Genomic DNA, 22,315 nt, shown 5'->3' on the forward strand with positions numbered 1-22,315 from the left:
GAGTCCCCTTGGTACCCAGAGGCCACGTGTCTGCCTGTGGCTGTCTTCTGCCCACTGGTTCCACATCCTCCTGGTCTATCACATCCCCTCCTGGAAACTCCAGACCCAGAAGCCACCCTTGAAGCTGGGCTGGGCCTGGCCCCCACTCACCAGGGACCGAATCGTGGGATGCATGGTCACAGAGCAGCTGAGGATGCCGGTCGTGGGCATGGGCACCATGTAGCCACGGAGGAGGAAGCTGAAGCGTATGTCACCACTAGGGCTCGGGGACAGCAGGCTCACGCAGCTGCTCTTGGCTTCCTGGCCCTGGATGAGTTCCACGATTTCCATGTCGGGCCCCAGGTTCAGTTGGCAGCTCTCCAGCTGGATCATGAGCTCAGGGATGGATGGGGACACGCTCACCTGCATGGGTAGGTAAGGGGACCGAGGCCCGGTCAGTAACTCGTAGCTCTCCACCTTACCTGTTCTCGCGAAATAAGCTAGAGTTCTAGAGTTCCTGCTCGGGAACTTTGATGGTGGAAGGACAGTTACTGGCCTGCCTGGAGGAAAGGAGGAGAAAGAAGTGACATTCCAACCAGTGTCTGAGCCCCGCCTCAGCTCTCCCCACCCCTACAAACCTGCATCAGGCTGGCCCCCTCCTCCCCCTAGGAAGTCAAGTTCCACTGGGGAGAAAGAAAGGCTCTGAGAAATCCCAGGGGGCAGCAGGCCTGAGCGGTCAAGTCCAAGTCCAGTACCTGCACAAAGCCCTGCTGGCCCAGCTCAATGGTGTTGGAGGCTTGAAGGAAGTGCGGGCTGAGGTAGAGGCCCAGCTGGAGGGAGAGGCTGTCCATGTTGATGCACTGCACCTTTCTCTGTGGGGATGGGAGGGAGGCTTGGTGGGTCTGGGACGCACCCAGTGAGAAAGCTAAGGGGTGGGAGCAGGAGTCATGGTCCAGAGTTGTTGCGTGATGCTCCTCCTCACCTTAAACCTCCCCCTTCCCCACCACAACTGATATTTATCAAGAACTTGCCCTCAGGAATTCCCTGGCAGTCCAGCAGTTAGGATTCTGTGCTTTTGCTATTGAAGGCCTGGTGTCTGATCTGAGTCCCTGGTTGGTGGACTAAGATCCCACAAGCCACACAGCCAGAAAAAGAACTTGCTCCTCACAAGACCTGTGTGCTTTCCATGTCTCCTGTTGGTGACAGCTCATCCCATAGGGGGCTCCTTTCTTATCCTCCTATTAACAGGACCTTTGGGCCCTGAAAGCTTATGTGATTTGCCCAAGGCCATGCAGCCAATTCATGCTTGAACCCTCTGACTTGAGAGACTGAGAACATGACTCTGAACAGTACTGCCCCCATTGCACAGAAGGGGAGATGGGGGCACACTGGAGACACGTTGGCTTGCCAGGATCAGGGCCTGAGTCTCCTGAGGCCTGCTCCCCCCAGACCACATGGGTTAGCACGTTGACCGTCCATCTCACCCGCTGCGGTGATGAGCTTGACAGGAGTCTGATTACCACCTGCAGGAAGACAGCCAAGGAGCTGGTCAGAACCTAAGAGGAGGCCAGAGGGTATCCCACCCAACGCACCCATTTTTTTGGATGGGGAAACTGAGTCAACCAATGGCGAAGCTTGTCTTGTCTTCCTACTGAGCACCACACCCGCTTTCCCCAAAGCCTCTCTGCCTGGAAGATCCAGGAGGCACCTGGAGGGGGCACCATCCCTTTTTCCCACCCCAGGTCTTACCTCGTTACTGACCACATTTTCCATCACTTCCATGCCACAGCTGGAGTAGCCACTGCTCAAGACAAACTCATCTTCTGTTTCCTCAGCTTGGCAGCTGGAGTCCCAGAAGGTCAGGCTTATGATGGTGCAGAGCAGAGTCTGGGCCAGGGTTGTGGGGGGTGTGGGGGAGGCACCGTCAGGAGGCACAGGGCTCCCCAGGGCCTGTCCATCTCACCCCAGCACCAAGGACTGACCACACCCCAGGGGTCTCGAATCACAGCCATGCCTCTGCTCCCATCCCCATTTTTATTAGGTCTTATCATCCTACAGCGTTTAAGAGTTACTACTTTTCCTGAACTTGACACACTTCTGTATCTAGCAATAATATCTGTGACATCATGAGTGTGTTCTAGACATATACATTCAGAGAAATTGTGTGGGTTTGGTTTTTTCCCCCTCATTTTAAACAAATGGCATCATACTGTCTTTCAGGCTTTAGCTTAGTTTTCTCACTGAATAATAAATCACAGACATCTATCTGTGCATATATTTATAGACCTAGAATATTCTTTTTAACTTGAGTGTAATGTTCCAAAGATCAGTGGATCACAGTATATGGCATCCAGGCCCCTTGGGACTGCATGGCGGTAATGCCAGCCATTGCTGATCCCTGCACCATCTCTGCCACCTCCCAGACATCTGCTGGGCCAGGTAGAGGCAGATAAGAAGGGGGAGACGGGCTGCAGACAGACGGAGCTTCACCTTGGCCCTGATATTACACACCCCAAAACACTTCCACATGGACATAGAGTTAAATGTCATTCTAAAAATCCCTGAGAACATGCATGACTCATCAAGACTCTGGCAGAGAGATTTCCTGCCTCAGAAAGACTAGAAAAAAAATCACAAAGGAGAAGATGGCCAGCTAGGATGGCCCAATGTTTTCAAACATCCCCAAAATTAAGAAACACTCTGGCGAAAATTTAAAGAATGATAACAAGCCAGGAGAGATTAGTTCAATAAGAATGATAGACAAAGGGCCACAAATGTCTTTCTTCATGTAAAAAGCTTATAGAAATAATCAAGGGGAAAAAAAGAAATAAGAAAAATACCAAAGGAGGGAGGCTCAAGAGGGAGGGAACATATGTATACTTATGGTTGATTCATGTTGTTGTACGGCAGAAATCAACACAAGGCTGTAAAGCAATTATCCTCCAATTGAAAAAAAATTTTTTTTTAAGAAAAATACCAAGCCACAAAGTTACAGAGACTTTGATTATTATTCAGTCACACGGTATCAAGTCCACACTTACTAATCAAAGTAGAAACTCAAACAAGAATGGAAGACAAGTTCTACCTCCCACATCAGCAAAGTTTTTTAGACAAAAAAACAATAATTTGGAGATAGAGTCAAAGTGTTCTTATTAATCAGCAGTGAAAATTGGAATCAACTTTTGGAAAGCGAGTTGGCAACAAGTTTCAAAATTTCCAGAATGTTCCCTCATTTTTGACCCAGCAATCTCACTGATGTGGAAACCTATCTTAAGAAAACAATTCTACTTATAGAAGAATTTCATGCACAATGACACTTCCTGCATATTTATAATACTACAGAATTGAAAACACCCAAATGTCTAATGAGGGAGGAGGAGCTAATTATGGCATCTCAATATGATGGGAGTGAATGTGTTTTTAAAGTGATATGATTAAGTACATATGAACTTGGGCTTTCCTAGTGGCTCAGAGGGTGAAGAATATGCTTGCAATGCAGGAGTCCCTAGGTCAGGAAGATCCCCTAGAGAATGGAATCGCTACCCACAACAGCATTCTTGCCTGGAGAATTTCAGGGACACAGGAGCCTGGAGGGCTACAGTCCATGGGGTCGTAAAGAGTCGGACACGACTGAGCAACTAACACTGTCACTTTCAGTATTAAGTACATAAGGCTTCCCCAGCGGTTCAGCAGTAAAGAATCCGCCTGCAATGTAGGAGACATGGGAGATGTGGGCTCAGTCTCTGGGTCAGGCAGATCTCCTGGAGAAGGGAATGGCTACCCACTCCAGTATTCTTGCCTGCAGAATTCCATGGACAGAGGAGCCTGGCGGGTAACAGTCTATGGGATCACAAAGAGTCAAACACGACTGAGCACCTAACACATTGCTCCACGCCAGGTGAGATCATGAGACCTGCTGTAATCCTCACCACCTGGTAGGGACCATTATCAAGCCCGTTCTACAGGTGGAAAAACTAAGGCTTGTAGAGGAATGTGATTGGTCCTCCTTCCTGGATTAGGACGGAAGAAGGACCAGTTACCCGTGTCAGCTGGACTGGAGGCCAGGAGCTCCCTTACCGAGATGAGATCTTTCTTGAGTACCAGAGTCATGCCATCGCTGGAGCACTTCGGCTGGATCAGGGTCAGAAGTAGCTCCTGGTTGCAGCCCTTATTGGGAGTGGTGATCTCCACTGGTGTGGGTGAGGGCTGCAGCCCACTGCCTGCGGGGTAGCAGAGGGGGCCCCCGCAGACAGTCACTGTGGGGCTCACTGTGCTCTGAGGTGCTAAGCCTCTCTAGCTAGGTACTCTCAGCATTCCTGAGATGCACATGAGGAACATGGGGCTCCCACTAGCTGCTGCAACTTTCCCAGTTCACACAGCATCTGGACGTAGCAATAGATCCCAGGAGAGGGCCAGGAAAGGGAGGTTGGCGGGGGCGGGGGGGGCGGGGAGGAGGGCGGTGGGCAAGGGAAGGGAGCCAGGTGCTCACCACAGCTGTGGGTCTGCAGAGAGACATCACTGGCCAGAGGGAGCTCCACGAAGGATGCTACTACACTGGCGTTGAGCCTCCGGGCCTCTCCCAGCAGGCCTTGGGTTGTGTTTGGGAGTTGGAAGCCAGGGTTGATCCTGTCTGGAAAGATCTTCAAGGAGTATTCACCAGTGGCCTAATGACAGGGAGAGAGGCAGAGCAGGCAGCTATGGACACAGTCAGGGGCCACACAGCCTGGCAAGGTGTGCCTGCAGGCTGGCCAGGGTCTGCCAGGCCTCAGTCAGGCTCTCTTTTGCTCCTGCTGTTTCCCCTGCCTGGACCACCTCCCCTCATCTACTGGTTCCTGTCTGTCTTTCAACTCAGCTTGGAGTTCACCTCTCCAGGAAACTTCCCTGATGTGGTGGGCTGGGTTAGGGGGCCTCTCTAAGGGATCATGGAAGGCTTCCTGGAGGAGGTGCCATCTAGGTGAAGGTCTGAAGGAAGAATAGGTAGAGCACAGAGGGCAGAAGGATCATCGTATATAAAGGCCCAGGGCTGGGGTGATGGTGCAGGAAGTTTGTTTTTTTTCTTTGAGGAGCCTCGGGAAGATCTGAACAGGGCTGTGTGGGTCTCAAAGCGACTCACCCAGATCTGCATGTTGTGGTTGGCGTCGATTAACCAGGACACGTAGGGTGGACCCTGAAGGATGAGCACGGCGGCGTCAGTATCTCTCCAAGCACAGGTCAGCTCCAACTTCACGGTCACTGTCCGGGGCCTGGATGTGGGGGGAGATGGACCCCCCCGCATCAGCGAGGGCAGTAGTGCGGGGTGTGGGGCAGTGTTGGGGAGCTTGACCAGGAATTGCCGGGCCAGAGCAAGACCTGGGGTCGGTTGAGCAGCAGCTGCACTCCTAACCTGGTTGGTCCTGGGTCTGTCGGGTGAGCGTGGAAATGGGCAGGGCCCAGATATAGGCGGGGGTGACAGTTCTCTAACCAGGCCGGGGCGGAGCTAAGGCTTGGACAGAAGCGAGGGTTTATAGAGGGTGGGTTTGGCGGGGCTGGCGGGGCTGGTACCCTTACCCGGTCTCTGGGCCCGGTAGGATCCTCAGGATGTGCGCCTCCTTGTGGCCAGCCACACCTTCCAAGCGGCAGCCCCGGATCGAGGCTTTCGGGCTCCATTCGAGCGTGCGGCCCATGTCCTTCTGGGGTTCCAGATTGCAGGAGAACGGTGAGCTCGAGGCTGCGGAGATAAGCGCACCTCTGTCTCCTCTTGGAGCAGCCTAGCATCTAGTACACAGGCCCACCCTCTCCCACAGTAATGATGGGGCAGGCAGGATGGCTTCCTGGTGGCGCTAGGGTTTAAAAGAAAGAACTCTCCAGCCAATGCAGGAGACCTAAGAGACAGAGGTTCAATCCCTGGGTCAGGAAGATCCCCCTGGAGAAGGAAATGGCAATCCACTCCAGTATTCTTGCCTGAAGAACCCCATGGACAGAGGAGCCTGGTGGGGTACAGTCCATGGGGTCACAAAGAGACACAACAGAAGCGACTTAGCGCGCACGCAGGCAGGATGGAGCAGCAGAGTGGGGGCTTGGGAGGACCCGGGTTCAAATCCACTTACAGCAGAATGGCCCAGGGCAAATCCCTGGCCTCTGTTTCCTCATCTGTCAACACACATTTTATTTAAGGTATAAAACCATGGCATACGTTAGGGATGCAACCCAGCAACTGCCTGTACATCATCCCCCTTTTATCCTTCTTAGAGTATTTACCATGACCTGAAATTACAGAATTTGTATACCTGTCTTTTATCATCTTCCTACCACAGTGCCAGCTCCAGGAGGGCAGGATCTGGGTTTGTCCCCTCAGGGTCCCCAGATGCCTGGCATAGAGCTTGGCACATACTAGGGACACAATAAATAATATGAAAGTGCTGTTTTTGTAGGTCAAGAGACTGACAAACGGCAGCGGTTTCACAGGGTTCAATCTAACATTTGATGAAAGGGTAACCACTGTCCTAAGTGACCTGGGGCAAATCACATCCTGTCTTGGTGCCTTAGTGTCCACATCCGAGGAATGAGACAGAGAAATTCAGATTCCTCAAGAGCAGAGTCCTGAACCCAGAGAGGCTACTGGGGAGGCAGACCTTGGTCCAGACGAAGCAGGATGCTTTGCGGGTTGTTCAGCTCAGCAACAGAGGCGATTGGACCCTTTGTATTCGCCCAGTTGAGGAGCTGGTCCTTGGTGGTGAAGGATGGCAGCTGTGTGGTGTTGGCATCTAGGACCTCGTGAAAGACCAGTTTGGAGTCCTGGGGAGACATGTGGCAGCTCAGGACGCTGTCCCTGGGCCTGAATGCCTTCTGTTCCACGTCAGAGGTCAGGAGATAACTTGGGGAGGCAGCTAGTTGGCTGAGCAGAGAAGGCCAGGGCTGAGGAGGCTGAGGCTGGCGGAGCCGAAGCCAGCCCACAGGCCCCTAACTAGGGCCCCTCAGAGCCAGATCTGCCCCATCTTTCTTCCATACCTCGGGGGCTGGGTGGACACACATCCATGTTCATCCATCACCCTCCCACCCCTCCATAAGCATCCTCATTCAGTCTGCACTTATCGTGAGGCTCATGTCGGTTTCCCCCACTCTTGTGAGGGACAGTGGCTGGCCTGGCCACCCCTGCATGGGGCTTGACACACAGTAGTCACTAAGAAATATTGGTCTGACTGTGTGCTGGGTCTTGAGACCAGCAATGAAGATCCTGACATGGCAGCTTCATCCTGATACCTGGCACACGGCAGGTGCTCCCCGCACATGGAAATGGAGAAGGGAAGATAGAAGACATGATGAATAAATGAGTGAATGAAAGACACACAACTGGTCCCTGCTCTGGGAGATCTTACTATCCAGAAACCAGTCATGCCTCAAGTTATTTGAAACAACAGAAGACAGGATATTATTCTATAAGAAACAAAAGGAGCAAGACAGGTCCCTTGAATGAACAGAGATGAGAATCTGGGTGGCTCCAGCACCTCACTGCCTCCACTGCCCATTTCTAGTGGGCTAGAGAAGGAAATAGGAAAGACTTCCTGGGGTAGAAGTCAAAGGATTCATACGAAGCTGCTGGGGCCATGGACTCAGAGTTCCTCTTCCACCCATCTCCAAAGGCAGGGGCATTACGCTGAAGCAGCAGAAGCATGAGAGCTTCAGGCTAGATACTAAGGGGGGACTGCCTGACAGTGGAAACAGGCAAGACATCATAGAAAGGCCCACTTGCAATGGAGCAGGACTTTAACAAGGGGGCAAAGTGATGAGGACCTGGATGAGGAGCCCAGTGCCCACCCCCACCCCATGGAAGGGCTGGGGGAGTCGTTTGGAGCTAGAGAGTTGGGTTGGGTGGTGAGGGGGAGGACTTTTACCATCTGACCCTCAGGGTCAGCTCTGTAAAATGGGAATGTAATAGGGATTAAAGGGCATTTGTCAAGCTCTTGGCGCCGGGTCTGATACAGTTCTGCGCCCTCCCCCGGTGAGACTCTCGGCCTCTCCAGAGGCGTCCAGGCTCCGGCTCTTCGGGGCCGGCTCCGGAAGCTGCGGGCCGAGGTCGCGCGCGGCTCGGGCGGTCCATCCGCCCCCTCTCCCGGGCCCGGGTATTCTTAGCCCCGGGGATGAAGGCGTGGCCGAGGCCGGAGCCGGCGGCCGCCGCGACCTTCCGGCTCGGCGGGCGGGCGCTTTTCTTGTGCCCTGCGTCAGCCAGAGCCCCGCCGGGCCTCGAGTCCGGGGCTGGGCCGCCAGAGGGCCCGGGAATGGGGAGGGGGATAAACGTTGCCCGCTCTGGGAGCCGCGGGGTGGGTCCCGCTCCGCCCTCCCGGTTGGCTGCGTTCGGCCTGCCCTCCCGTGGGGTGGGGGGCTTCCATGCCGGCCCGCTCCGCCTGACTCGGCCTTCCTGCCGCCAGTCGCGCGCCCCCTCAGCGTCTCTCGCTGTCTAGGCCCGCGTCCCAGGCAGCCCGGGACCGGGGCCTGCCTTCAGGTCCCCTCCTCCTCTGCCCCTCCTCGAACTCTTAGTCTCTCAGAGCCGTTGCTCCCACAACAGGCCGGCCCTCTTTCCGTTTCCATATTTCTTTCTGTGTCTCGCTCCCACTTGTTTTCGTGGCTCTCCCCCGAGCTCCGGCTGCCTCCCCTCTGCTTTTTCTGGCTGTAAACAACAGCTGCTGCATCTGGGGGTCCCACCTCCCAGGGCCTTAAACGTGACCGAGGCCGTGCACCCGGCCCACCCGACCTCCTCCAGCCCTGAGGCCCCCTGGCTGTAGTCCCAGCCAGTGGACCTTCTCTCTCCCTGGTGGATGTGTCTGACATTTAAAATTTGAATTTTTTAAAAAATAATTTTTCTCCAATTTAGGCCATGTAAATTATAGCAAATCTTGCAAATTCAATACAGTGGAAAGAACAAAGCAGATCTCTGTTCCTCATCCCTCTCCCCAGCCAGAACTACTGTTAACACATTGTTAGGTTTCTTTCTGGCCTTTTTTTGTCTGTGCTTGAATATTTTTACATTTACATCTTGTAAACTTTTTCAAAGACAGTGACAAGGTTATTTTATGGAGTAATATCAGTGAGTCCAGTTCTCTCACTGGACAGATGGGAAAACTGAGGCTATGAGAGACGGTTGGACTAGGCCAATTTGTGCATCAACCTGAGCGCTTCCCAGGTGGCTCAGTGGTAAGGAATCTGCCTGCCAGTGCAGGAGACGCAGGTTTGATCCCTGAGTCAGGAGGGTCCCCTGGAGGAGGAAATAGCAACCCACTACAGCATTTTTGCCTGGAAAATTCCATGGACAAAGGAGCCTGGCTGGCTATAGTTCATGGGGTCACAAAGAGTTGGACATGGCTACGACTGAGCATGTACGCACACACATATATCACCTCCTGCGTTTGATTCCCACCTCCGGGTTTGTGTTCTTTTCCCCAGGTTCTGTTGCCCTTTGTGTTCTCTCTGGCAGGGCCCCATAGGGTTCACCAGGAAGGGCCCTGATGAGTAATGTCATAATGAAAAAGAGAAGCAGGGGACCCTGGCCCACAGAGGTGGACAGCAGGGGCCTCCCAAAGCCCGTGCCTGAGGCTGCGGTTAGAGGTAACACACTCACGTAGGCCAGCTGGAGTGGGATTCCTGGTGCCTGCAATTTCAGGAAGACGGATTTGTTCACACTGAGAATCAGCAGCACCTCTCGGGGCCGGATGCCACCTTGCTTGGATGTCTGGAGAGTCAGCTCCAGCATTGACATGTCCTGGGATGGGGGCAAGGGGAGAGACACATACACAGATCAGTCAGGCTGCAAAGGCTGTGTGCCACTCAGGTCAGCAGAGTTGACTCATTTACTGTCAGCTTCCATCTCATTCTCCCTGCGCAGCTTGTCCACTCCTGTCTTCCAGAGCCCGGCACAGTGCCTGGTCCTCAGGCAAGTACCCAGAAAATATTTGCTAAACAAATGAAAGATGAGTCTCAGCAAATCCAAGGAGACTTTTTTTTTTAATGATCAGAGGAAGGGATAGATTGGGAGTTTGAAATTGACATGTACACACTGCTATATTTAAAATAAAGGGCCTGGGACTTCCCTAGTGGTCCAGTGGCTAAGACTCCATGCCTCCAATGCAGGAAGCCTGGGTTCAATCCCTGGTCAGGGCACTATATTCCACATGCTGAAACTAAGAGTTCACATGATACAGCTAAGACCTGGGGCAGCCAAATAAATAAATATTTTAAAATAAATAAATGCAATGAGCCTGAACTTTATTTGGTAGTCAGTTGATGTTTATTATTTCCATTAAACACCTGCTGTCAACCAGCCTGTGTGACTTTAGAGCGCACCGTGTGCCCTTTCTCTGTTCCAGTGCAGCAGTGTTGAGGCATCAAACTCTGCTCCCCAATTGCAGTATTCCTATTTGCCCTACTATTTTAAAGTACTAAATACTCATGTTTTGTCGAGTAATATCATTATTTTGAGTGAAGTTGAAATCATTTCTGTCTCAAGAGATACTGACTGCATTAAAAAATTTAATTGATCATGGTGTATGTATTTAGAATGCTTTCATAACAACAATAATAACAACTAATACCTAACATTTATACAGTGCTTCCTAAGTGCTTGGACTGTTCTAAGTGCTTTACACATTGACTCATTTAATCTCACGACAACCCTAAGAGGAAGGTACCATTGTTATTCTCCCTTACAGATGAAGAAACAGGGCACAGAGAGGTGAAGCCATTTGTCCATGACCACACACAGCATGTAAGTATGGAACTAAGATCTAGACCTAGGCAGGCCTCTACTCTCAACTACTATCCTGCCCCATCATGTTTTTCTATACCTCTTTATTCCCAGAAAGAAAAAGAACACAGCAATCCACAAGGCAAAGTTTCTATTGCAAGAATAGACTTCTTTGGGCCTTCCCTGGTGGTCCAGTGGTTAAGAATCCACCTTCCAATGCAGAGGACATGGGTTCGATCTCTTGTTGGAGAAACTAAGATCCTACATGCTTTGGGGCAACTAAGCCCACTAGCCACAACTAGACAAGTCCACGTACCGCAACAAGAAGCCTGCATGCCACAGTGAAGACCCAGCACAGCCAGAAAGAAAGAAAGAAGAACCCCCGCTGTGCTCAAAGACTTTCTGAACCAATGGAGCATGAATAGATGACTCCTGAAACTGAGACAGGCGCAAGTGTCAGAAGCCCTGCCTTGGACTTATAAGGACAAAGACAGATGGAAACATTTGACTGACACACAAACTCCAGCTGTTCACAAAAGCTGGCAACCTCTCTCCAAAGAGACAAAAAGCTGAACACCCCCACCCCCACCCCGCCATATCTCCTTAAACTTAACAAAAAGGAGACGGATATTTCAAGATGAAGCCATCAGTGGAAAGTTTTTAGATTTAACTTCTAATTATCTCCTGGCCATTTCCCCAACTAATGTCAGACAGCCAGAGTGTTTCAGCTGGAAAAATCTGCACAGAAATATTTCCACTACCTAATAATGACACCGTGATCATGCTCTGTAAGTTTGCTCTTTGAAACAAAATAAAAACAAATAATATTTCATTTTCAATGTTTCATAAATTTTTTTTCATTTTAGTGAGCTATTAGGTTGCTTATTTTTGAATGATCACTTTTACGCTAGTTTATAGTAGAGTGATGTATCTTGAATTTATGTTTGTGTAAGTTCACATTTTTTATTAATTTCTGTTTTCCAATGGGTTTATAATTTTGGGGTTTTGAAATACCTTGTGTCATCAATTTTTAAAACTAGTGTACATTCTAGACACTTTGTGGATTAAATATTGGATTTAATATCATATTTTGGCAAAATAAGAAACACCACTCCAAATGTCAGAGCTGACATTTTGTTCCAGGATTGTGATCAGTTCTTGAAATTAACTGAAGTGAAGGGAGACCCACCTTGGTGTTGTCAGGAAAGGTCCAGGCATTGCTGCCTTGTCTGAATCTTCAAGAATGGACCCACGCCAGCTTCATTACCTAATTGCCTATGTATTATTAGCTTGAACCATCAAATATGATTTCACAGCTCTGTGTATATGATCAAAACACCTCAACCGTACACTTTAAGTGGGCAGATGTTTTCACAATAAAGTTATTAAAATACGACAACAAAATATCAGTACTTTCACAGGGTTCAGTCTAACGCATGCCCAGCCCTATGCTGTGTGTGTGTTGCACATGGTTTTATCGAAGCAGGGTCAGGTATTCTCCCATTCCACAGATGTAGCAGCTGGGCACAGGGAGGGCCCCTGCCAAAGTGAGTGGTGAAGTCAGACACCCAGTACCTGTCAGCATGGTGCCAGAGTGGGTGCCTGGACCCCTGGGCAGCTCGCCTGGACTGTGTCCTCCTTCTCAACCCTGCCACTCCCTAGACTGCCCCACAGTTCATCCCTGTCCAGCCCCACCTGTCTGTCCTCCCCCAGAGGAGTGAACCTCACGGCCCATGCATGGCGAATAGATGGGTCCTACGGTTATGAGGTGCCACGGCTGCTGCGGACAAGGAGAATAATCCCACCTCTGCCCTTCGGTGGACGCCCACAGGCTGAGAGCACAGCCCCCGAGGTGGGAGGAAAGAGCCCTGTGACCATCCATGCCTGTTGCCACCCCACAGTAACTGTCCCTGATTGTGCCTTAGTTTCTCCATCTGCGAAACAGGGATAGGACAGAGTGGAAACCGAAACCAAGTGAGGCTCTGGATAAAGGAAGTTAAAGAAGAGAAGTAGAGGTCAGCGTCGGGTCATGCTGAGGGTGAGGGGGTTAGGAGACTGGAACTTCGTGACATCTGTCATGACACTCAGCTCTGCTCCCAGGGCTCACATACCAATCCCTCCACTCCCTTGTCACCAAGTTCCTCCCTGTAGAGTTAGGGGTGGGGAGGGAGGAGGAGTGTGGGCTGAGGCCCAAAGAGAGGCAGGCAGGGGCCAGGGCCACACAGCAAATGAGCCCTGTCGAAAGTCAGGGAGGCTGGAGAGCTGGGCTTCCAGGGGTCTCGGAGCTCCCGGCTCGAGCTCAAAGGCCAGCTGGTTACCAGAAAAACCCAGCCAGGGTTTCCATAGCAAACACTTCCATCCCGTGGCCCTGACTCATCAACCCAGTCACTCACACGCAGACTTCCCTCTTTCCTCCCAGCCCCGAGGCCAAAGGTAAAGAAAGGGGCCTGCCTTGTCCCCTATCCCAAGCTCCCAGCCTTCCCCATGGCATCCTGGGAATTCTGGGAGCCCAGCTGAGGTGGGCAGGCCAGTCACGCCCTTGCCCCCAGCTCTGCAACCTGGGCTGGCCGGGGCCTGCCCGGCCCCTTCCCTGAGCCAGTGGGCGGGAGACCACGTTTCTATTTTTGTGCCTCTGGCCCACAGTTGCCATTGTCGGCCCAGCAGTCAGTGGCGGGAAGGGGGATTTCAGTGGGGAGGCCCTGAGCGCTAGTAGCCACTTATAGAAAGTCGCTTCCAGCAATTCTTCTAGGAGTGGAGCCTCGGGCCTGCCTGCAGCCCCCACCCTCCTAGGGCCAGACTGGAGCCGGCCAGATTGGAGCCGGCGTCCCTTTGCTCACCCCAGTGGAGTCAGACTTACAGGCAGCGTAGCAGGCGAAGGGCGTCAAAGCCAGACGGACCTGAAGTCAAACATGGGCTCAGTCATTAGCCTGTGACCCTGGGCAGTTACTTCCTGTCTCTGGGCCTCAGCTTCCTGATCTGGAAAATGGACTGAATGATATGCCTACTTCATAGATTTGTGAGGATTCAGTGACATTCTGCCTGCAAAGCGGGTGGTCCAACATCCAGCCAAACACATGGCAGTGATTGGCTTTCTCGACCTGCCATTCCCTCCCTGCTCACTCATCCAGAGGAGGGCCACAGTTTAGGGGCTGAGGAGGTGGGCATGTGGGCTGGGCAGCTGTTGGCTGAATTGGGACCAGTCAGACCTCCCTGCAACAGCCCCTCTCTGGGCCTCAGTCTCCGCATCTGTTTAGGCTCAGTATTATATGGCTCTTTGATTCCGTCTGCCTCCTTGGGGCTCCCAGTGTTTGGCATCTGGGAGTCAGTCTCCAGCCAGGTGGCTACAGAGTGGGCTTCCAGAACCCCCACGAGAGGCATGCCACTCTCCCCAGCTGAGGGTTCCTGATCAGCCCATGTCATTTCTACTTCCCCAGTTTCTTTGTCTGTCGGGGAGAGTAGCACTGGGCCTGGCCCGGGGCTGCTATGCTCTTAATGGGAGACAGGAAAGAAGGCACAACTCTGTCCTCCAGGAGCTTGGCGGAGAACAAGACTTACACCCCCAAACAACCAGTAACACTGCTAACCTCACGGAGGTGGCCAATCAGCAAATGCTTATACACAGTTACATTTCCCCTTCCTTCCAATATTGACCCACCAATCCAACCATCCACTACATCCACCAATCCAACCATCCATCCATCCATCCATCTATCCATCCACCCATCCATCCACCCATCCATCCACCCACCCAACCACCGATCCATCCATCCATCCACCCATCCAACCATCCATCCACCCATCCAGCCATCCATCCACCCATCCATCCACCCACCCAACCACCGATCCATCCATCCATCCACTGATCCAACCATCCATCCACCCATCCAACCATCCATCCATCCATCCATCCACCCACCCAACCACCGATCCATCCACCCACCCAACCATCGATCCATCCATCCATCCACCGATCCAACCATCCATCCATCCATCCATCCATCCACCCACCCAACCACCGATCCATCCACCCACCCAACCACCGATCCATCCATCCATCCACCCATCCAACCATCCATCCACCCATCCACCCACCCATCCACCCATCCAGCCATCCATCCATCTGTCCATCTATTTACTCATCCTTCCAATTCGGGGACTGCCCCTGAGTTGAACACTGGGGATATAGCACTGAGATGCAGATGCAGTCCCTGCCCAGTCTGTCTGGCCCCGAGTCCATGCCCTTCCCACCAAGCCTGTCCCTAATATCTGCAAGGCCTGGGACAAGAACACATGTGACAGCCCCTGGCCCCAACCCACCCCTCTTCTCTTCACATGGACACATGTGGACAACCATCCTGGATGGTCAAGCTCTGCCATGCTCACCCCGCAGCCCCCAATAACGTCCCTGCCATTGCTGAGTGCATCACTCAGTGCCAGGACTGCTGACACCCACTCTGCCTCCTCCAGGAGTGGCTCCAGCAAAGGCCAGGTCTGCTTGCTGTCTGCACCATAGATGCCACTCTAGTAACCGCATGCAGCCCTCAGATCTGGGGGAGCTAACCTCAGCCATACAGTGTCCCCTCTAGAGGGAAGGACAAGAAGGAGCCCCATCCAACCCTGGGAGGAGGCTCAGTGCATTTGGGCAGGGAGTTCTGGAGTCCTGGGTACACAGGGCAGGGGCTGGGGAGGGATGGCAGAGGGGTGCAACTGGAAAAGGGCCAGAGAGGGGCTACACATTGTAGGTCCCAGGCAGGGGCCCCCTTGCCTAAGTCTGAGGGCTGCACTGCTTTCCACAGCCCTTCACAGGGTGGCCTAGAGGAACCCAGGGCCCCCTGCCCTCCCTCTGCCTGAGCAACCTCGTCTGCCCCTCTGGCAGGACGCAATCAGCACCAGAGCCCTGTGAGTTCCGCCTGCTTGGTGGTGGTGAGGCGGTGTCAGCTCTCTGAGTTTGCCCAGAAGTGGGGTGAATCAGCAGCTGTCTTGGCTGTGCCCTGGCTGCCTGAGGTTTGTTAGGAGGATAGCAGATCAGTGCAGTCGGCCTGACGGGAACCGCTGAGACACCAGGCCGGTTTCCTGTCTCCACGGGTCAGGATGTGACCCCGGGCCCCCTCCCGGAATCCAGGCTCCGGCCTGCCCTTTGGGGACCCAGCGAGACAGAGCCCCTGCCCAGCGGCCCCCTCATCTGTCTGCAAATGTCCCAAACACACACACACACACACACGCACCATACACACACACCCTGAATCTCTCTTTCCCGAGGCTCTTGGCCGCCACAGCTCATGTGCCGCCCACCCACAGGAAATCTGAGGATTCAGAGGCCACGCGGGGATGGACAGGAAACTGTTTCTCTGTGCCAGGGTTTGCAGAAGGCAGCCATAGGTCGGGAGGGATTGGGCTGGTTGCTGAGACAGCCGCCACCCACGCCACCGCTGCCAGCTCGTGTTTCTTGCTTCTAGGCCTTTGCTCAGGCAATGCCCTTTGCCTGGAATGCCCTTGACGCCCCTCTGTCTGGCTCGACGCTGGGAGTCATTTCCCTACTGCCCCTTCCTTCCATATTCAGTGATCATCCTCCTGGGGCCCACAGCCCCTGGCACCCCCTTCCCTCCACTGCCAAGTCCATGACTCAGCACCAGGGCTTGCCGAGGCCCACCTCTGCCTCTCCTGCGAGCGCCTCCAGGGCCGTGGCCAGAGCTGCGTTGCCTCTGCACCATCAATGCCCAACACAGGCTGGACACAGAGCAGGCACCTGGTGAGGACTGGTTGTGGGAAACTGTTGGACTGGAGATCCCCTTCTTGGCGCCTGCCTGGCGAGGAAGGTGCCCCCCAGGGAAACCACAGTTCTTTCCGTGTTACTGCAGTAGGTCCGATGGGACTGTGGGCTCTCTTGGGGCAAGAGAGCCACGAGTATCCAGTTCCAGGAGGCTAGACCTCAGCTGCCCCTCTGCAAGTGCGTTCATAGTCCCTGCTTCAGCCACCTGGTAGCAGTTGCCTGTGCGGATCCAATTAGTTGAGTGATGTGAAGATGCTCGGTACATTGTAGCATGTCAGGCCAAATGAGAGTATTGACATGAGAGACGTAGGCCCCGCAGAGGAGATGCTATAATGGCAGGCACAGCTACTGTAAGTTAAGTAGCGGCTTTGGGCAGAACCATGCTCAATATGATGCCTGCATTGCCCCCCTGGATTCTCACAGCCTCTTTGTGAGGTAGTTATGGTCATCAGCCCCATATTTCCCATGGAAAACCAAGGCTTGGAGACGTGGCCCAAGGTCATGCCCCTATAAGGGATGAGGTTCAGTGCAAAGACAGTCTTGCTTCAGAGCCCATGTTCTTGACCTTCCAGGTCACATAGCAATACATTCATTCATTCATTCATTTGTATACACAGTCACTGGTGCACATCAGGCCCTGGGCCAGATTCAACTACTCCGTGATTCTTTGGTGAGTCCCTGAGCCCAAGAAATGTGTGTCTATCGGAGCCTGGAGAGAAGGAGCCCCCTGCCTGCCCAGTGCGATATGAGATGCTGGCCAGTGATGGATGCAGAACTGGGGCCCCCATCTCCCAAACCCCAGCTCTTTCCATCACCCCCTCAAACAAACAGGCTCAGCAGTCCTGGAGCCTACAGCCTGGCTCCTTGAATTAAAAGCTGGACATTCCATGGACTGAGTTCTCTGGTAGAGGCAGAAGGTGACAAGGAGATTGTGTCGTCATGAGTTTAGGGTGACAGGTTACAGCAGCATCTTGTCATGCACCTAAAAATCCTCCAACAACTGTCACTGTTCACAGGATAAAGACCAGGCCGCTTGCTGTGGCAATGGGGCCTTGTCAACCTCCCCAGCTGTGCCCCGAGGAGAAATGCATGCTCACGCTACAGCAAGCCATGTGATGCTGACCCCAAACGAGGCCCGCCTCCCTGCCTGTGCATTCACTCTGCGCACTCACTGTGTCCTCTGTTCAGCCCCATGGCCTCCTTCACTCTGTGAGCTCTGGCCACCCTTAGCGTTCTTGCAATCTCCAGGAAGCCCTGCCTAACCCCATAGCAGCCCTGTGCTCCCTGAGAAAGCTCCAGTCATCTGGGTCCTGGCTGTCTGTCTGCACATGTCTCCCATGGGCCTGGGTGCTTGGCTAGGAGCCTTCTCTGACTCTGGCCCGCTGCTGAGTGATTGGGGCTGGGGGCGTCCCAGCCACCCAGGTGAGGCACCAAGACCTGAACATCCAAACAAACAAAATGAACTCGCAGAGAGCAATCTCATTTTCCCTATCATTACCAAATTTGAAAAAAAAAATTACAATGGCTATCGAAACCACATAACATGTGTTTGGCTCTATCTGGAGCTTGGGTATTATCAAGGCCCACAGTCCTCATGGCAAGCAGGGTGGTGGGGAGCAGGGCCCCCCGATATTGGTGGTCTGGGCACCATCTTATCACTGCACAAATGCAGGGTAGCCTAACAGTTTCAGGGACCACAAGTTCACCCCGAGCTGATACCACTAAATCGCTATCAAAACCTGAGGCTGCATGGGCCAGGTGTGGATACCAGCCCAGGAGGGCCAGGTGCCCCCTGACACTGAGATCCACTGAGGAATCCAGGGAACAGCCTGGTTTGGAGTCTCCGGGGATCTAGTGAACTCTGACCTCAGACATATTGCTTCACCTTTCTCGGCCTGCCACAGGTCCCTCCTCTGAAAAATGGGGAGACAGAGCCCTGACAGACATGCCCCCAAGAGGCTTAATATATGTAAGGAGCTTAATTCTGTTCCCGGCACTTAGTAGGCCTAGCACAGTACCTAGCACACAGTAAGTGCTCAATAAATGTGTTATTAGTATCAGGAGGGACCTAGACAAACTCATGGCGGGTCTTCTTGGTAAGGGGAGGAGAGTCTTGGAGGTGACGTCATCGGTTTCCAGACCCTGACCCGGTCACAGGGGTTTGATGAACGACATTCCAGGGAGGGAAGCACTTTTTCAAGGTCAAGGCTGCCTGGAGCAAAGCCGTATCCGTTAAGAAGAAGTGAGCTCCCCATCACCAGCGGTGCACGAACAACCGCTCGCCTGGCTTTTTTCCACTCCTCTGCTGGCCAAACCCAGCCCTTCCCACCTGGGTCTTGTGCAGTTTGGGGGTTATCAAGGCCCACAGTCCTTGTGGCAGGCAGCGTGGTGGGGAGCAGGCCACTCCCCCCCGATATTGGTGGTCTGGGCACCGTCTTATCACTGCACAAGTGCAGGGCGACCTAACGGTTTCAGAGGCCACAAGAAGATTACCCCCAGAAATGGCTCTGCTGACAGGCCCTGTGAGATGCCCATGTCACTATCCTGGCAGAAGGCCTGGTGAGGACTCAGCCCACTACCCCAGGGACTGAGTCCTCATCTCATTGACCCTGGACCATCCTCTGGGTCCCCACCCGACCCTGCCATTGGGCACTCACCCCTAGGAATGTCAAGAAGAGCACGTGGACTTCTAGGGTGGCATCGGGGATCTGAGCCACACAGCCCTCAGAAACCTGGCTCATTACGTATGTCACCTTGGAGTCCACAGGCTGTAGGTCACAGTAGACTGTTTCTGCAAGACCTGTGGGAAATCACAGGGCGAGAGAGGGACAAGTTAAGAACCAGTTAAGAACAAGGTGGTGACAGCTGCTCCCACTTTCTGAATGCCTACTGGATGCTTGGCCCTGTTTAAGGTCTTCATTACATCCTCACAGCTACTTTACAAGGGGTGTGTGTGTGTGTGTGTGTGTGTGTGTGTGTGTGTGCGTGCTTGGTCACTCCGTCGTGTCTGACTCATTGCGACCCCATGTAGCCCGCCAGGCTCCTCTGCCCATGGTATTTTCCGGGCAAGAATACTGGAGAGGGGTGTCATTTCATCCGCCAGGGGATTTTCCCAATGCAAGGTAGATATCATAATATTCATTCCACAGATGAAGAAACTGAGCCTCAGAAATGAAAAATCTCTTACCTGAGGTCACAGTGCTAGTAGGTATAGGGTCAACAGATAAAATGCAGGACGTCCAAATTTGAATAAATAAATACATATTTAAAGTATAAGCATATCCCAAACATTGCACGGGATTTACTTAGACTAAAAAGTTTCAGTGTTTATCTGGAATTAAAATTTCACTGGGCTCCTATATTTTTATTTGGTACATGTAGCAACGCTAAGATGTGAGGCAGGGCCCACATGTACACGCACCCAAGCCTCTGGGCTGGTTCGCTCCAAAGGATCAGGAGGCAAAACTTCCCCTCATGAGCCTCAAGGAGGCTTGAGAGTCTCTTGGCCTCAGCGGAGAGAGCGAGCCCAGGTTCAGAGGGCAGGGCCGGAGTAGGCCGCAGAGCCTGCTGCCCGGAAACGCAGGTCCTGAGGGAAGGGAATGGAATTTCACCCCGACCCAGCAGAGGAGGAAGAGGAAATGAGGCCCCTACACCTCGTCCGAAGGAATGTGCCGGGGAAGGGGGGGCGCTCCGGAGGAGGGAAGGAGGACAGAGAAGGGGAGACTGTTTGGAAGTTTGTGTCTCCATCTTGTCGCGCTGACTTCCTGTTTTCTTGGAGATCAAAGATGGGCGCGGAGGGCCTGGCCGCACGTCCAGCCGACGCCAGCCCAGAGGATCGGGGGAGGGAGGCTTCTTCCGAATCCCAGGCTATTGGTCTGGCTTTGGCTTAACCCAGTCTCCTTGCCCAACTTTCCACTGGTTGGCTCAGGACCCCCAGAGGTCAGAGAAGGACATAAGATGGCCGCCCCCCAACACACCACCCGCCAGCAACCACTTGGGAAGGATAAGTTCAGGACAAGAACATTTGGCTTAGAAGTCCTCTCCCTGGCCCTGTCCTGTGTGCCAGGGACCCCAGAGTGCCTGTGGAATAGGGCATTTGAAAGCCAAGGTCCCTGGAACCAGGCTGACCTGGGTTTGTGTCTGAGGAGGCCCAACACTTACTAGCCTATGTGTCTTTGGTGAACTACTTCACTTTGGGCTTCGGTGTCCTCATTGGTAAAAGGACGCAAGAATAGAATCCACAAAACCATAGAGGTGACTGAGAGGACTCCGTGAGACAAGGCGTATGGCTGTTTGTTGCTGTTTTTACTTTTTGGCCCCACTGCACAGCCTGTAGGATCTTAGCTCCCCAGCCAGGGATCGAACCTGCACTCCCTACGGTGGAAGCACAGAGTCTTAACCGCTGGACCGCAGAGGTCGTTCTTTTGATTTTAATTGTTTGATTGACTTTGGCCATTGAAGAACAGTTGGTCCCAGGTGGGTGGTGAAGTGGTGGGACAGGACAGCTTGCAGGCGTGGGGCTTCAGAGAGGGAGGTCACTGGTGTTTCAGGCTCAACTAGACTCAAGGGCTGGTACCTTTTGCTGCTGTCCCCCCTACTTGGGGACCCACCGAGCCCCTCGGTGCTCCCCACCTTCCCCCTGACCCTGTCAGTGAGCACAGGCTTCCTGGCTGTTGCTTTTCCTCCTGTGCAGATGGGAGACTACAGTCCAGAGACGCAGCATGTCCAGAGTCACACAGCACACACAGCTGACCGGGCCAGGCTCGGACCTACCTCTCCGCTCGCAGTCTGGGGTCCGGTCTGCAGATTAGCCCAGCGCCTTCCTCCTTCCTTCAGACTTTCCCTGCCCCCTCCCCAGACTTCCAGGAACCCCAGTTCCTCCCGGATCGCTGGGGCCGCCTGGGGCCACCTCCTCCGTGCCGTCAGCGGGAGAGGCCACAGGCCTGGCCATTATGTAATGATCAGATAACGGGCCAGGCTGGGAGATCAGATAAGAGGCCCATTTATTTTGGGGCCTTTTCGAGTCCTGGCCGCCCCCACCCTGCAGACGAGAATGGGGAGACAGGAGGGAGTGTGACGCCCGGGGCCTGTCTCCCGGAGCCGGAGGCGGGCCCAGACAAAGCTGAAAACAATCCCCTGGCACCAAGGGAAACTCCTGGGACCTGGGTTGGAGGAGGCGCCGCTGGGGGCCTGGGTGACCGGGTGAGTGAGAGACCCAGCACTGGGGAGCCACCTCTCCAGCCCTGTCTGCTCCCTCTCCTGCCCCACCCACAAGCGCAGAGCCACCTCGGGGGCTTTCCAAATGGCCACCCCCAGCACCTAGGGAGGCCGAGAGGATAACAGTCAAGCAAAACCTGCCTTGGAGCCAGAGGGTATGAGCAAAATCCCAGCTCTGCCTCTTGGACAGCTGGTCACCGTGAACAACAGCCTAACTTCTCTGAGCCTCAGCTTCCCCCTTTGCAAGACAGCCGCCATCATGTTTCCTGGGCATCAGGGACTATTTAGAGGCTTTGCTTGAGTTCATTCATTTGATGCGTGCAGCAGTCCTACAAGACGGGGACTGTTATTATGACCATTTGACACATGGGGAGACCAAAGATTAGGGAGAGTCAAGAATTTGGAAAAGATCCTGATGCTGGAAAGATTGAGGGCAAACAGAAGAGGGTGACAGAGGACGAGATGGTTGGATGGCATCACCAACTCAATGAACATGAATTTGAGCAAACTCCAGGAGACAGTGAAGGACAGGGAAGCCTGGCGTGCTGCAGTCCTTGGGGTTGCAAAGAGTTGGACATGACTGAGCAGCTGAACCACCACAGCAAGAATTTGCCTGAGGGCACCCAGCTGTTAAG

The 22,315-nt window shown here is 53.4% G+C and overlaps 1 protein-coding gene across 3 annotated transcripts in view; it reads right to left on the reverse strand.

The window, feature by feature from the left end:
- Window positions 1–22,315, reverse strand: part of ENG (endoglin) — a 30,914-nt gene that overhangs the window by 3,000 nt on the left and 5,599 nt on the right. For all 3 annotated transcript variants that reach the window (XM_052648353.1, XM_052648354.1, XM_052648355.1), the window contains exons 2-12: window positions 19,121–19,263; window positions 9,572–9,712; window positions 6,591–6,753; window positions 5,527–5,686; window positions 5,093–5,222; window positions 4,469–4,643; window positions 4,057–4,199; window positions 1,729–1,866; window positions 1,464–1,502; window positions 735–851; window positions 151–402 (exon numbers count right to left, since the gene is read on the reverse strand). In XM_052648353.1, coding sequence (XP_052504313.1) covers window positions 151–402; window positions 735–851; window positions 1,464–1,502; window positions 1,729–1,866; window positions 4,057–4,199; window positions 4,469–4,643; window positions 5,093–5,222; window positions 5,527–5,686; window positions 6,591–6,753; window positions 9,572–9,712; window positions 19,121–19,263 — 1,601 coding nt within the window. The remainder of the gene's footprint in view (window positions 1–150; window positions 403–734; window positions 852–1,463; window positions 1,503–1,728; window positions 1,867–4,056; window positions 4,200–4,468; window positions 4,644–5,092; window positions 5,223–5,526; window positions 5,687–6,590; window positions 6,754–9,571; window positions 9,713–19,120; window positions 19,264–22,315) is intronic.

This window comes from Budorcas taxicolor, chromosome 11, assembly GCF_023091745.1.
Source record: "Budorcas taxicolor isolate Tak-1 chromosome 11, Takin1.1, whole genome shotgun sequence".
In the NCBI taxonomy this organism is placed as follows: domain Eukaryota; kingdom Metazoa; phylum Chordata; class Mammalia; order Artiodactyla; family Bovidae; genus Budorcas; species Budorcas taxicolor.